This window comes from Hemiscyllium ocellatum, chromosome 36 (assembly GCF_020745735.1).
Source record: "Hemiscyllium ocellatum isolate sHemOce1 chromosome 36, sHemOce1.pat.X.cur, whole genome shotgun sequence".
Taxonomy (NCBI): Eukaryota; Metazoa; Chordata; class Chondrichthyes; order Orectolobiformes; family Hemiscylliidae; genus Hemiscyllium; species Hemiscyllium ocellatum.
In genome coordinates this window covers 36,110,199-36,123,375 of record NC_083436.1, presented here as the reverse complement: position 1 = coordinate 36,123,375, position 13,177 = coordinate 36,110,199, and the positions used below count along the sequence as shown (strand labels likewise).

General features: G+C 39.6%; 1 protein-coding gene across 2 annotated transcripts in view; it reads left to right on the top strand.

Moving 5' to 3' along the window:
* The window catches only part of gstcd (glutathione S-transferase, C-terminal domain containing), a 142,313-nt gene that overhangs the window by 121,692 nt on the left and 7,444 nt on the right, over positions 1-13,177 (top strand). The window contains exons 9-12 of one of the 2 annotated variants that reach the window (XR_009647068.1): positions 8,374-8,507; positions 10,754-10,835; positions 11,123-11,153; positions 12,625-12,694. Coding sequence is in view for 1 of the 2 variants with exons in the window: in XM_060851361.1 (XP_060707344.1) it covers positions 8,374-8,507; positions 11,123-11,153; positions 12,625-12,694 (235 nt within the window). In the remaining variant the exon portion in view is untranslated. The remainder of the gene's footprint in view (positions 1-8,373; positions 8,508-10,753; positions 10,836-11,122; positions 11,154-12,624; positions 12,695-13,177) is intronic. The other variant, XM_060851361.1, reaches the window with a different exon arrangement.

The following is a 13,177-nucleotide window of genomic DNA, read 5'->3' as shown; positions in this document are numbered from 1 at the left end:
AAATTTTTAAAATGCATTTAGCACAGCTACAGTCAAAACAGCAATAAAAGATAGCTTGAAGAGTAGTTAGCAGATGAGAATAAATAAAAAGAGAATTTTTGCCTTTGTGTTAATGTTGATATCGGCATTCCTTTAATTTCAGCATTGTCAATGTATCATGTCCCTATCACACTTGTATGTGGAAAGCAAGAATTGGACAGGAAGCTTTTTTTCCAACAGAGGGTAGTGCAATTCTAATACCCATCCCTGAACTTTTCCCTCTCCAGCACACCCCTATCTCCAAAATTGTGTTTTGGGTTAGCTGATATGTTAAAGACTTAGATAAATGCCTTTTTGCGAGGTAAGTGTATCAAGGTATATGGAGCAAAGGTGGGTTAGTCAGGTGAACTTTGACCTGACTGGCAGAACAGCAGACACAAAGGATTGAATGGTCTGCTGCTAATGCAATGTAATGTGATCTGTGCTGATCAGCTTACTGATGATACTGAGAAAGCAGCAGGTACACATTGTTAAATAGGTGTAATTTCTCAAGCAATCCTATTTGATTTGTTTTGTTAGTCTAAGACACTTTCAAGTTTCAATTCACAGTCATTTTCTCTGTTACTTCAAAGTATTATTCAGAAATTTCCCCGAGATATTGAGTAAAAACAGCGAATTATCTGAATAACAAAGACTTGCCTTGCATCAAAGCAAATACAAACTTGTAACAGTGTGAACTTTGATGCAAAAAAAACATGCTGCTGCAAATCTCAAAGGGTTAATTGGATGCTTCCCATCAGCCATTTCCAGTTACGTAGATAGAATTATTTTGTAGAAGTTTCAAGTATGGAGTAGAAACAATATGTGATTATTCAATTATAAACCATCACCATGAGCTTTTTGAGCTGGAAAAAGTATATGGACAGCTGCCCGTTGTGCAGATCTGTAGTTTTTCCAAAGCATACTCTAATCCAGATTTTTTAAAATTCACATTACGGTTTCATTAAGAATTGCCGCTGTGTTTTAAAATTATGGTTAGCCGCCTTTTTGAATATATCTCTTAATTTCACTAGTGACGATGCCCTCCACCGCATCTCCTCCACTTCCCGCTCCTCCGCCCTTGAGCCCCGCTCCTCCAACCGCCACCAAGACAGAACCCCACTGGTTCTCACCTACCACCCCACCAACCTCCGCATACAACGTATCATCCGCCGCCATTTCCGCCACCTCCAAACGGACCCCACCACCAAGGATATATTTCCCTCCCCTCCCCTATCAGCGTTCCGCAAGGACCACTCCCTTCGTGACTCCCTCGTCAGATCCACACCCCCCCACCAACCCAACCTCCACCCCCGGCACCTTCCCCTGCAACTGCAGGAAATGTAAAACTTGCGCCCACACCTCCACACTCACTTCCCTCCAAGGCCCCAAGGGATCCTTCCATATCCACCACAAGTTCACCTGTACCTCCACACACATCATCTATTGCATCCGCTGCACCCGATGTGGCCTCCTCTATATTGGGGAGACAGGCCGCTTACTTGCGGAACGCTTCAGAGAACACCTCCGGGCCGCCCGAACCAACCAACCCAATCACCCCGTGGCTCAACACTTTAACTCTCCCTCCCACTCCACCGAGGACATGCAGGTCCTTGGACTCCTCCACCGGCAGAACACAACAACACGACGGCTGGAGGAGGAGCGCCTCATCTTCCGCCTGGGAACCCTCCAACCACAAGGTATGAATTCAGATTTCTCCAATTTCCTCATTTCCCCTCCCCCCACCTTGTCTCAGTCGGTTCCCTCAACTCAGCACCGCCCTCCTAACCTGCAATCCTCTTCCTGACCTCTCCGCCCCCACCCCACTCCGGCCTATCACCCTCACCTTGACCTCCTTCCACCTATCCCACCTCCATCGCCCCTCCTCCTAGTCCCTCCTCCCTACCCTTTATCTTAGCCTGCTTGGCTCTCTCTCTCTCTTATTCCTGATGAAGGGCTTATGCTCGAAACGTCGAATTCTCTGTTCCTGAGATGCTGCCTGGCCTGCTGTGCTTTGACCAGCAACACATTTGCAGCTAATTTCACTAGTGAGCCAATCACGTTTCAGTGGGTCTGGAATCACATATAGCAAAAAAGCTCATTCCTTCCGAAAGGACATTAGTTCAGATGGGTTTTTACAGCAATCTGATCGCTGCATTGTTGCTATTACCAGTGCTTTTTTTTAAGAATCCAGATTTATTTAATTACTTAATTTTAATTCCCCAACTACCATGGTAGGAATTGAACTTGCATTTACCGATTGTTCATCCAAGCAATTGGAGACAAGTTAGAAGTGGTGTTCCCTAGAGATTGGTGTTGGGACACTTGCTTTTCTGATTTATATAAATTATTTGGAGATGGATTATGTGGGAAAAAATCAATAAATTTACAGATAATACTAAGCTGGGGGAAACAGTACATTGTGAGGATGATGCTGAGTGACTTCAGAGGGACATTGACAAATTGGTCAAATGGCAAAGACCTGACTGACGATTTCAATGCAGAGAAATGTGAGGTAATGCATTTTGGTCGAAGATACATGGAGAGAAAATACAGGCTCAATGGTACAAGTATAAGGGAGCACAGGTGCAGAGGGGCTTTGGGGTTCACACATGATTTTCTGAAGGTGGCCAGGCAAGTTGAAAAAGTCGGAGAAAGTGAGGACTGCAGATGCTGGAGATCAGAGCTGAGTAATGTGTTGCTGGAAAAGCGCAGCAGGTCAGGCAGCATCCAAGGAGCAGGAGAATCAACGTTTTGGGCATAAGCCCTTCTTCAGGAAGTTGAAAAAGTCGTTAAGGCTTCTACGATCCTGCAGTTTATAATTAGAGGCATAAATTATAAAAGCAAGGAAGTGATGTTAGACCTCCACAAATCATTGGTCAGATCCTATTTTGAATACTGTATTCAGTTCTGGGCACATTATTTAAGGAAAGATGTTAAAGCGCTGAAGAAAGTTCACAGGCAATTTACTCGAATAACACTAGGAGTGAGAGATTTTTGTTCTAAGGATAGATGAGAGAAATTGGACATATGCTCCTTGGAGCCTTATTGAGGTGTTCAAGATTATGAACAATTTGGACCAGGTGAAAAAGGATATTCTGTTTGTGTAGTTGGTGTATCAGTAACTAGGGGCCACAATTTCAAGATTGTCAGCAAGAGAGCGAGGAGTGAGGTAAGGAGAAACGTCTTCACTCAAAGTTGTTAGGATTTGAAATGCAGTGTCTGGGAGAGTGACGGGGGTGGATTCCATAGGAGGTTTCAAAAGAGAACGAGATATATATTGGGAAGTGATGAAGTTAGAGGGCTGTGGAGATAGGGCTGGAGAATGGGACTGGCTGGAAAACTCTTTCAGGATTCGGTACAGACAATGGTTCAAATAGCCTCCTCCTGTACTGTAAAGATCTATGATTCATTTGGGAATAATTCACACTATATTATTAACCTGCTCCCTTTCATAACACACACTCCACTGACATACAGAAATGCAACTCCCTCATTGCAATGCAGCTTATTAAAAGGTGGAAAAAATGCACTACTCACTGAAAGCATCTGCCGGATAATATATCTTAAAAGTATTCTCTTAAGTTTTTTAAACATTTTTGTCAGACATTGTAGAAACCTTTCAACAACATACTCCATTTCCCTAGAGTATAAAATCTGTATGCTAAATTTGTATGTCCAGTAAAGATTGTATTCTAGTTGTGTAATGCTATTTTGGTATTTATTGGAAAATTCATGTAGAAATCTGGGAATACAGTGCACCTTTGTAGAAATGCAGCTTGTAATCGAACACGTCTGCCTTTTCTTTTCAATAGCAGGAATTCCAAAGTTTTACCAAAAAATGAAGGCAGCTGTACCAGATCAAATCAGTTGCCAAGCACCAGGAATATTCAACTTTACTCATTAACGTGCACAGCTTGCCAGTTCTGTGTTCTCCAGTTTGGAGTGTTGCCAATACTGCTCTGTATTTACAGCCAGTATCAGAACAGACTTTGAACTTGTAGACAAAGAGGGGAAAGGTGCTCGGGATCATTGCTATGATATCCAGTGACCACCTAGTGCGATGTGAACTTGAGGCTGGATGCATTTGAAGCAATCCGTATGTGCTTACAAGTGAAAACAAACCATGGCAAATGTGTTATCCAGGTTTATTCTGTTCCTATAAGTAGTAGAAACCTAATATCAGTCAAATACCTAAAAATAAGCCTTTGAGCTCACATGTTATGCAATCCAAATCAGTGAACTTGGGAACTTTTTTTTTAAACCACTCATATTCACCCAGAGAATGAACGGCATCCAGGAATATCAATGACTGGATGAAAACATATACTTATTTTTGTATATTACCAAACTCCATGAGCTGCTACATGCCTCCATCATTGGTGGATGTTATTCATCTGTTTAGAGAAACAATAACTGAGTATAAACATCTTGAATAAGCTTGATAAAGATACACATGCTCTTTTTTTTTGCCTCCCTTCCTCTGCCTAACAGTAAACCTTAGCTATACTGTATTGTAGATCAAAGTATTATGATGTCAGTTCCCAGGAAGATGGAAGCAATTTTTGAACAACACACAAACAAGTTGCTGAATTCCTTTAGAACAATTACCTTTAATGAGTTGCTGGATTTGTGAAATTGTAGGCAGATTCACAACAGTTTCATGGAATGTGCCTGTTTAAAGTTTTGGTGTGAAGGAAAGTTGAAGATAACAAAAGTGATTTTTATTAAGCCAGTAAAATAACCTTAGCTTGGTGTGAATATATTAGACCTATTTATGAGTTACCTTGTAATCAGGGAGAAGCCTCATTAAATGTTAAATTAACAAATAGCACATTTTCCACTAAAATCAAAAACAGACCAACTGTTCAGACCTGTATAAATGTATTTGTTCTTTTAATTAACATGAAAGCAGTATACAGTTAAGACATGTGAGATGCAGCTATTTCATCACTGTCACTTTGGGTATACTTCTTCACGTCATTTGAGAAGCTGCTGAGGCAACTAGGTAAACCCTTGTGCTTTCCATTAAGTAAGACAATGTTCTGGGGTCATGAAAGATGCTATATAACTCCAAGTTGTTCCTCATTTCTTTCTCAGTTTGCTGCCCCAGGACTGTGTTCACCTAAAGTTTTGCAAGTGGGTTGAGACACACATTCATGAATTTTAGTAGAGCACTTCATTTTGAAAACGCAAGAATGAAGAACCTCATTGTTAAAAGAACCTCTTTTCAGAGTTCCCTGATATCAGATTGGTACCATGTCATAACTTTATTCCTTAAGGTCTAAACAATAGTTTCATAATTTGAACAGTTGAATCATAGATTTGGTATGACAAGTAGATCTGAATACGTCTGTTCCCCTAATTTTGATTAGACTGGAAGGAACATTCAAGTAAAGATAGAATAAACTGCCCTGCCTTCACATTATATTTGTGAATTTTGCTATTCTGAGTCGACTGTTAGATCAGTTTCCATGCATTGGGTGACATGCATATCACTGAGTGCTTCAGCTTTGTTTGCACTTGTATTCCAGCTGGTTTATGTATTAATTTACTTCACCAGAATCATATTGAATCTGTCAAGTGATAACTGTCCACAGTATAGTTCCCATGGGTCATTCTCAAAAACTGCATGGTGGTGGGAGTTAATTTTACATGTCAAAGATTTAAGTTCATTACCAAAACAGCCTAAATAGGTTTTGCAGTCATGCAGTGACTTTGACCAGATGTCCTGTGAACTAATAACGTAATGCAAAAAGAAGCTCCATTTATCTATCTCCAGATTGATTCAGGAATCTCAAAGTACTCCACACAACTTACTTTGAAATGTCCTCTCTATTAAGTAGCTGAATAATTTTACACACAATAATGAAATGAACTGACCTACTTTTCTTGTATTGCTTGAGGAGATGATCATTGGCTGAGATACCAGGAGAATTCACTACTCTGGAGATCTTCAGTGCAGAAGCAGACCATTCAGCCCAACAGCTCCATGCTGTTGTTTGTGCTATAGGCGAGCCACCTTTCTACTCCACTTTGAACACTCGCTCCACATGCCGGCTTTAGGGGGAGTGGAGTCTAAATATTAATATCACTGCTCTTATACCCACAGAGTGGATTTTTGGGAGAGATTAGAAATCAACTTGGATCCCAACCTTTTCTGTGGTTGTATCATGTTGGAGTTGTTAGAGGTTCCGCCTACTTTAGAGCTAATAAGGCTCAATGAGGAAACCCCCTAAGGTTGGTTTAAGCTGTGTGGCTGATTCAGTGGGAAATGAGGCACATCAACTCTCTTGCCAGTGTCTGGGGTAACTGCCTTGTTGATGGTGGAGGATGACCAACCTCTAGTTGGGCTTGTAGTTGTGGCAGCTTGGCCAGTATCTATTCTAGAGTTTTACTTTTTCTACACTTGGTCTGATTGGCACCCAGTGATCCAAAAACACTTCTGGGGTGTCTACCAACCATATGATTTTTTGCTGCCCTTGGATATATTGTCATAGTCAGGGGCGAAGGCTAGTGCTGTTCCTTCTCTGTTTATGTCAGTCTGGTTTTGAATGAGGATCTTTCGATGCATGGGCTCTTTTATTCTCTGCATTAGTTTTAGAATGAATTTAAACCAAAAGATAACCTGTACAACAAGTGAAAGACCCAGCTGTCTACCCAATATGAAGAATTAAACAGTCACTCCCACACTCTCATGTGCTCCCTTGGCAACTGTTTACATGGCTGCGTGGGTGGCACTCCATGTGAAAAAGAGCAGGAAAATAAGGTTTTGTAATTTTATGGTAATCACGGATTAACTTAAAGTGGAACAATGAGAAGAATTTTTAATTAGATCAGAAATGCTGTAAACACTCCAGAAAGTTTGAAGAGTTTAGGAAAGTAAATTTCACAGTACAATGCAGCCACATAAACCAGAAATGTCCCAGGTTCAATGCCTGCAGTATATTAAGATAGGCAATCTCAACTCGATAGAGTTGGCCTTAGCTTCACTCGAGTAAAGAAAGGGAAGTTAGGCAGAATTTCTGCTGTTTCTAGTCACTTTTCACTGACTGGAAACCATATTTATGGGCATTATAATTGGGTTTGATGCTTTCTGTGAATGAAAAGGAAAGACTTACTGTCATACAGCAGGGAAACAACCTTCAGTACAACTTTCTGCACCGACCAGACATTCCAATATGACCTAGTCCCATTTACCAGCATTTGGCCGTTGTCTCTCTAAATCCTTTGTATTCATATATCCGTCCAGATGCCTTTTAAATGTTGTAGTTGTACCTGCCTCAACCACTTCCTCTGGCAGTTCGTTCCATACATGCACTACCCATGGTGTGAAAAAGTTATTCCTCAGGTCCTTTTAAATCTTTCCCCTCTTGCCTTGAAGCTACGCCCTCTACCTTTGGATTCCCCAACCTTGAGAAAAAGACCTCGGCTATTCATCCTATCCACGCCCCGCCTGATTTTATAAATCTCTGTAAGGTCACCCCTCAGCCTCTGATGATCCAGGGAAAGAAGCTGTAGCCTATTCTGCCTCTCCCTATAGCTCAAACCCTGCAGTCCCAGCAACATCCTTTGTAAATCTTTTCTACACACTTAAGTTTAACAACAACCTTTCTATAGAAGGGCGACCATATTCTAAAAGTGGCCTCACTAATGTTCTATACGGCCACAAATATGACATGCCAACATCGATACTCAGTGTTCTGATCAATGAAAGCAAGCATGCCAAACACCTTCTACATCACCCTGTCTGCCTGCAACTCCACTTTCAAGGAATCTGTTTTTGTGATGTTGGTTGAGGGATAAGTATGAGCCATGACACTGATGAAAACTCCCCTGCTCCTCTTTTCCAAAAGATAGCACGTCTAACAGCACAGTTCTTTCTTAGTACTGCACTGAAGAGCTCAAATTCTGGGCTGAGAGTTGAAACTGGAACTTGTGACTTGGAGACTGAGGGTATTACCTACTGAGCCAAAGCTGACACGCTATGGCTTTTTAAATGAACCATTGGATTGCTGTCAGCTAATGTAATATAGATTTGTACTCAATAATTCTGAAAAGAGAAGTGGAGGAACAATAAGAAAGGGAAAATAAACTGTTTTGAGTTTTAATATCTGATGGTTAGTTACTTTATTCACACAATCTTTCATTCTGCCAGTGGTTCTGAAGGTGTGGAAATTAAGTGGCTTGAGTGTCTTTAGTTTGGTCTTCCACTTGTACCATGTGGTTGACAAATGAAGGAAAATCAAACTACAAAATTCCTTTGTAATACTGGAAGAAATTGATGCTGAGTCAAATCCTCTTCAAGGCAGTTATAGTGGACATTCTTCTTAACTCCATGTTTTTCCTTCACAGGTTGCACTTCATGCATGTGGAGTGGCAACGGACATGGTGATTGATCATTGCAAGAAGGCACAGGCAGCCTTTGTTATCTCTCCATGCTGTTATGGCTTCATACAGAACACAGTCAAGTTTTCTTTCCCCAGAAGGTATGTCTTGACCTTGTACGGATCAGATATTTCAGTTTCCTGATGTTTCACTTCACTCTTTGGCTGGTATTACTGGTACTTTCTAGTGGAATTTGTCTCTGTTCATGTGTAAGTCATTTGGGCCACTTTGTTCAATAACCAGTCATTCAAAATTTGATTTTTCTATGCGTTGATAATTTAAAAATTCTGTCTGTGTTCAAATGCCTGAATGTTCTGCCTAATTGTTGTAGTAAGTTACTATTAAGGCTGCTTCTGACCTTCCCTAGCCAATTGCTGACTTAGACAAACAATATGTAGGATCACTATTTAATGACATGTCGATGGCCTAAAAATGTGAAACCATGGACTGATACATTTTCTAGTATCCCTCATCCATTTATATATGCATTTTGAGTTCCACTCCAGACCAAGATAATTCTTTCCCTTTATGTATCCTTGTTTTTAAAATCCATTGGACCCTGCTCTTCATTTTTCTCCCCTTCCTGTTTTCCACTCGAGCCTCCTTTAATATTTTTCTTCTTTGGGTACTTGGCCATCCCAAATCCTTACTCAATTGGACCTATTTATTCTCTTGTTCAACCTCCTATGACTCTCCAAGAACTCTGTCTTCCTTCAGTTCTGACCTCTTGTGCACTCCTGACTTCCTTTATTTTTGACTTCAGCTGTAGGAACTTGGAGATCCCTCTGTAGACCTTGCTACTTCACTACCTCCTTTTCACCAGTTAAGATGCTCCTTAAAACCTACTTCTTTAACCAAGTTTTTGATCACTTGTCCTAATGCTTACTGCTTTAGCTCGCTGTGTATAAGTGAGGACTTATGAAGCACCTTGAGATAATAAAGGCCCTGTAGAAGTAAATGTGCCAGTGTGGTAATAGAATCAAAAAGTGTGGTGCTGGAAAAACACAACCAGTCAGGCAGCATCTGAGGAGCAGGAGAGTTGGCGTTTCAGGCATAAGCTCTTCATTATATTCCTGATGAAGGGCACATGCTCGAAATGTCAACTCTCCTGCTCCTCTGACGCTGTCTGACCGGCTGTGCTTTTCCAGCACCACACTTTTTGGCTCTGATTTCCAGCATCTACTGTCCTCACTTTCTCCTAGTGTGGTAATACATACTTGTAAAAGTCTTAATGGAAAAAGCCTCCTCAAGTTCTTTCTGTTCTGTGGCTGTGCATAATATGAACCAAGTTTAATTACACTGGATGAGTCAAAAAGAGGGCATATTTGGTAGGAGGTAATGTACAATTCTAACACATCCTGTGAACTGTTAAAAGCAGTTATAACGTTGATTGTCAAATCAATTGATTCAAACATTATAGCAACAAAACTTTTAATTTGAAGAGAAACACATTGAGATTTTGGATTATGTTTTGGCCAGCTTTCTGTACGCCCAAGCATTTCTGTGGAAACCATTCATGTTCTGTCGTAAGGTCAGTTTAAGCTCATTCAGCTAACTCTTCTAACAATGTAAGAAGTGCTTAAGTGTTAAGGAGTGTTGTCATGATTTGCAAGTACATTCAAAACCTGACACCAACACCCTCCCTTTAATGAATGACTGCAGGATCAAACCCAGGTTCTTGTTTAAAGAGGTGAACGCCTGTAACAATTAGAAGAGCTGAGATGCATTCCAATCTGTATAGTTAGAAATATTTCCCATAAATTAAAAGCCACTCATTTAAACAGTGGAAAAAGATTGCAATCACAAATCAAGTACAAAATTCTAAAGGATTGTGCTCAATCACATTTACATTTTATATTTTGTTTGTGTCCCACAGTTTATAATATGTTAGCCATGGGTGCTGTATTGCACATATTTGCAAAGATCTTCAGTCTCTAGTTTAGCTGAATGTTCTTGCTAACTATAAAATCACCATGCTGAAAATGTTTTGTAGCTAGTTGAACATTGTCCCACACCAGGATTAATGCCAGTGCACCCCAAAAGAGTGCCTTGATGTACATGTTCTGAGTAGCCATTGAGTAAAGTCTCTGCCCAGTTTTAGCCAAATTATATCTTTGCCCAGCAATGTTTCTCTGCTTTAAAGGCACTAATACTGCAAATTGTTATGGCTGTAGGTCCCTGCTCCCAAGAGAAAGGAAGGTATTGGTGTTTGGGAGCAGATTCAGAAAAAGTAGTTCAGAACGAGGTCATCCATCCATTGGCCATTAGCTCTTTGATGTAATTGGTTTAGTTTTATAACACGCTGCAAAAAGCAGTTTAAAAAATAACTTTGTAAACTTTATTTCAGAATTGTAATGGATGCCAGTTTGCAAGAATCTCTTATATCTATCTATTTAGAAGAACCACATGCATGTCTAGAGTACTTAAAGGTACACAAATTTGAATATTCCTATCCGAGATGAAAATGAATGTATGAATTAAAACACACATGTATTAGAACATGCATAGGAAATGTAGATGACTAGCCATTGTTGCTAGATTAAGCAGAAGAATCAATGAATTGAGTTCCAATCTTTGCATTTAACATAAAAACTAGGAGCAGAAGGAGGCAATTTAGTCCCTTAAGCCCCCTCCGCCATTTAATACAATCACGTTAAGTGTTTGCCTTAGATGCAAGAACTAATCAGTATTATTATTATTATTTCTTTTGTTTTAGCCAAAAGTTCAGGAGCATATTGTCATATAAGGTATGTATCATTTGTCTAGAGCTTTGTGCGTCATTGTGGAGCAAGGCAGGTATGACCATCAGTCTTGTGATGACTAGATCACTAACAAACAATATTACATAACTGTGTAACTGTTAAAAGGATTTTTGAGATAGACTGATAAATAATTAATTCAATAATACATGATTTGAGAGACAAATTTAGATGTCTTTGATTTCTTTCAAAGTTACTGTTAATATCATCCTTTGACGTAGAGTACATTGGATTGGTTCATGTAACTGCTTCGCATTAATTTAAACGATTGCATTATCATTTTATACAGTGTATTTGTTCAATATTACTACAAAACTATTTCTCTCAAGTACTCAATTGATTTTAATTTTTGGGGAGAGAATGAATTCATAATAACTGCTTCTTAGATGCCAATTCTTCCTGTTTTTAAAATTGATGAACCAAGGTGATGGGACTCCTGGAGCGTGAGGGGGTAATGGTTAGCAGTCAGAATTGCTTTATATAATATTCCTAAATAGCGTTTGCAAGTTACTGGATAGTAGGACAAATCATGCAAGAGTTTGGACTGTGCAAATGGTTTGAAATAGATGGGAAGAATGTTGTTACAGCTTCACATAGAAGGTAGCTAAATGTAGCATTCTGCATTTGAGTGAGCCAAACATGAAGTATATTTGAAGAATACTATAAATGCAACTGAAGGCAGTTAAGATAAAAAAGAGTTTAATTTATATTTTTAATGCTCTACAGTTTTATGACCACTATTAAGAAGCCAACGCCAAAGGAAATATAATTTTGGGTTCTTTAACGGTGTTATTCAATATAAAACAGAAGCTAACATAAACTTTTAATATATCTATTATTTTGACGTTAATTTTACAGACGAACCTGCAATGTGCAACTAGAATTGCAATGCAGTGTAGGTGAACGAAGAACCACCTGAGTTCATTGGCAAGAACAATAACATTTTTTTTCTTGCTGTTCTATTTAATTTGGAGGTGCAGACAGACTGGCATAAAAGTAGACCATTTAGTGTGCAGAAAACTCTGCTGTTACATTGTTCCAGCCATTAGTAATTTAAGTCAGTGAGCACACTGATTTAGGTTCATAATGCTGTCTGCTTCTTTGATTAAAATTTAGACAAATCAAAAAATCATGGCTACGTAAATAATGTTAAAAAATTAGTGCTAAAACTGACTATGGTCATGAACCTCAAGACATGTAGCATCAAAAGACAGATGTTATATTCTAAGGTTCCTGGATGGCTGTGGTTTTCCGGATTGCTGACCCATTCAGACAGTATTGCTGTCCAATTCCCTACTGCTGTCTATTCAGATAATGAATTATCTGGTCTTATCTTATTTTTATTTTAGTTTCACACATGTTGTTTTCTTTGAGGTGTCCAAGCAATTGTAGTTGGCAATTGTGTGTGATTCACCTCGGTATGTCCTTATAAAATCTGTCACGTTCCTTTTTGTTCCAGGAACACATGATTCTGTGCAGGTTTGCGGATCAGACAGCTGTTCACCTCCCTCCAGAGCGCAAGATAATAGGTATGAGGACAGCTGTTTTAATGTCCAACATTGCTGAAGAAGATGGATGAGTGTGTTTCTTATGGCTCATTGCTCCATCAATGGAGAAGCAACTTCTCTTTAAGCTGCTGTACAAGGCTGTTGAGACTGGTAACGTTGTCTGATTGCTCATCTCTAAACCAGAGAACTGTCTGTGGTGACCATGCTTTAGACTGGTAGCTCTCTTACTACATATTAACAAGAAGAGAATCTGCGAAACGGCAAGCGATGAAAAATCGCTTTTTTCAATACTAAATCATTTAACAGTACAGCAATTGAAAGAGGCCCATTGAATGATAATGTCACTGGATTCGTAATTTGAGGCCTAGACTGTTGTCACAAGTTCACTCCCACCTTGGCAGCTCAATTATTAAAAAATCTGGAATTGAAAGCTAATCCCAGCAATGGTGACTAAAGCTATAATTGATTGTTGTAGAAACCCACCAGGTTCACTAATGTGCTTTA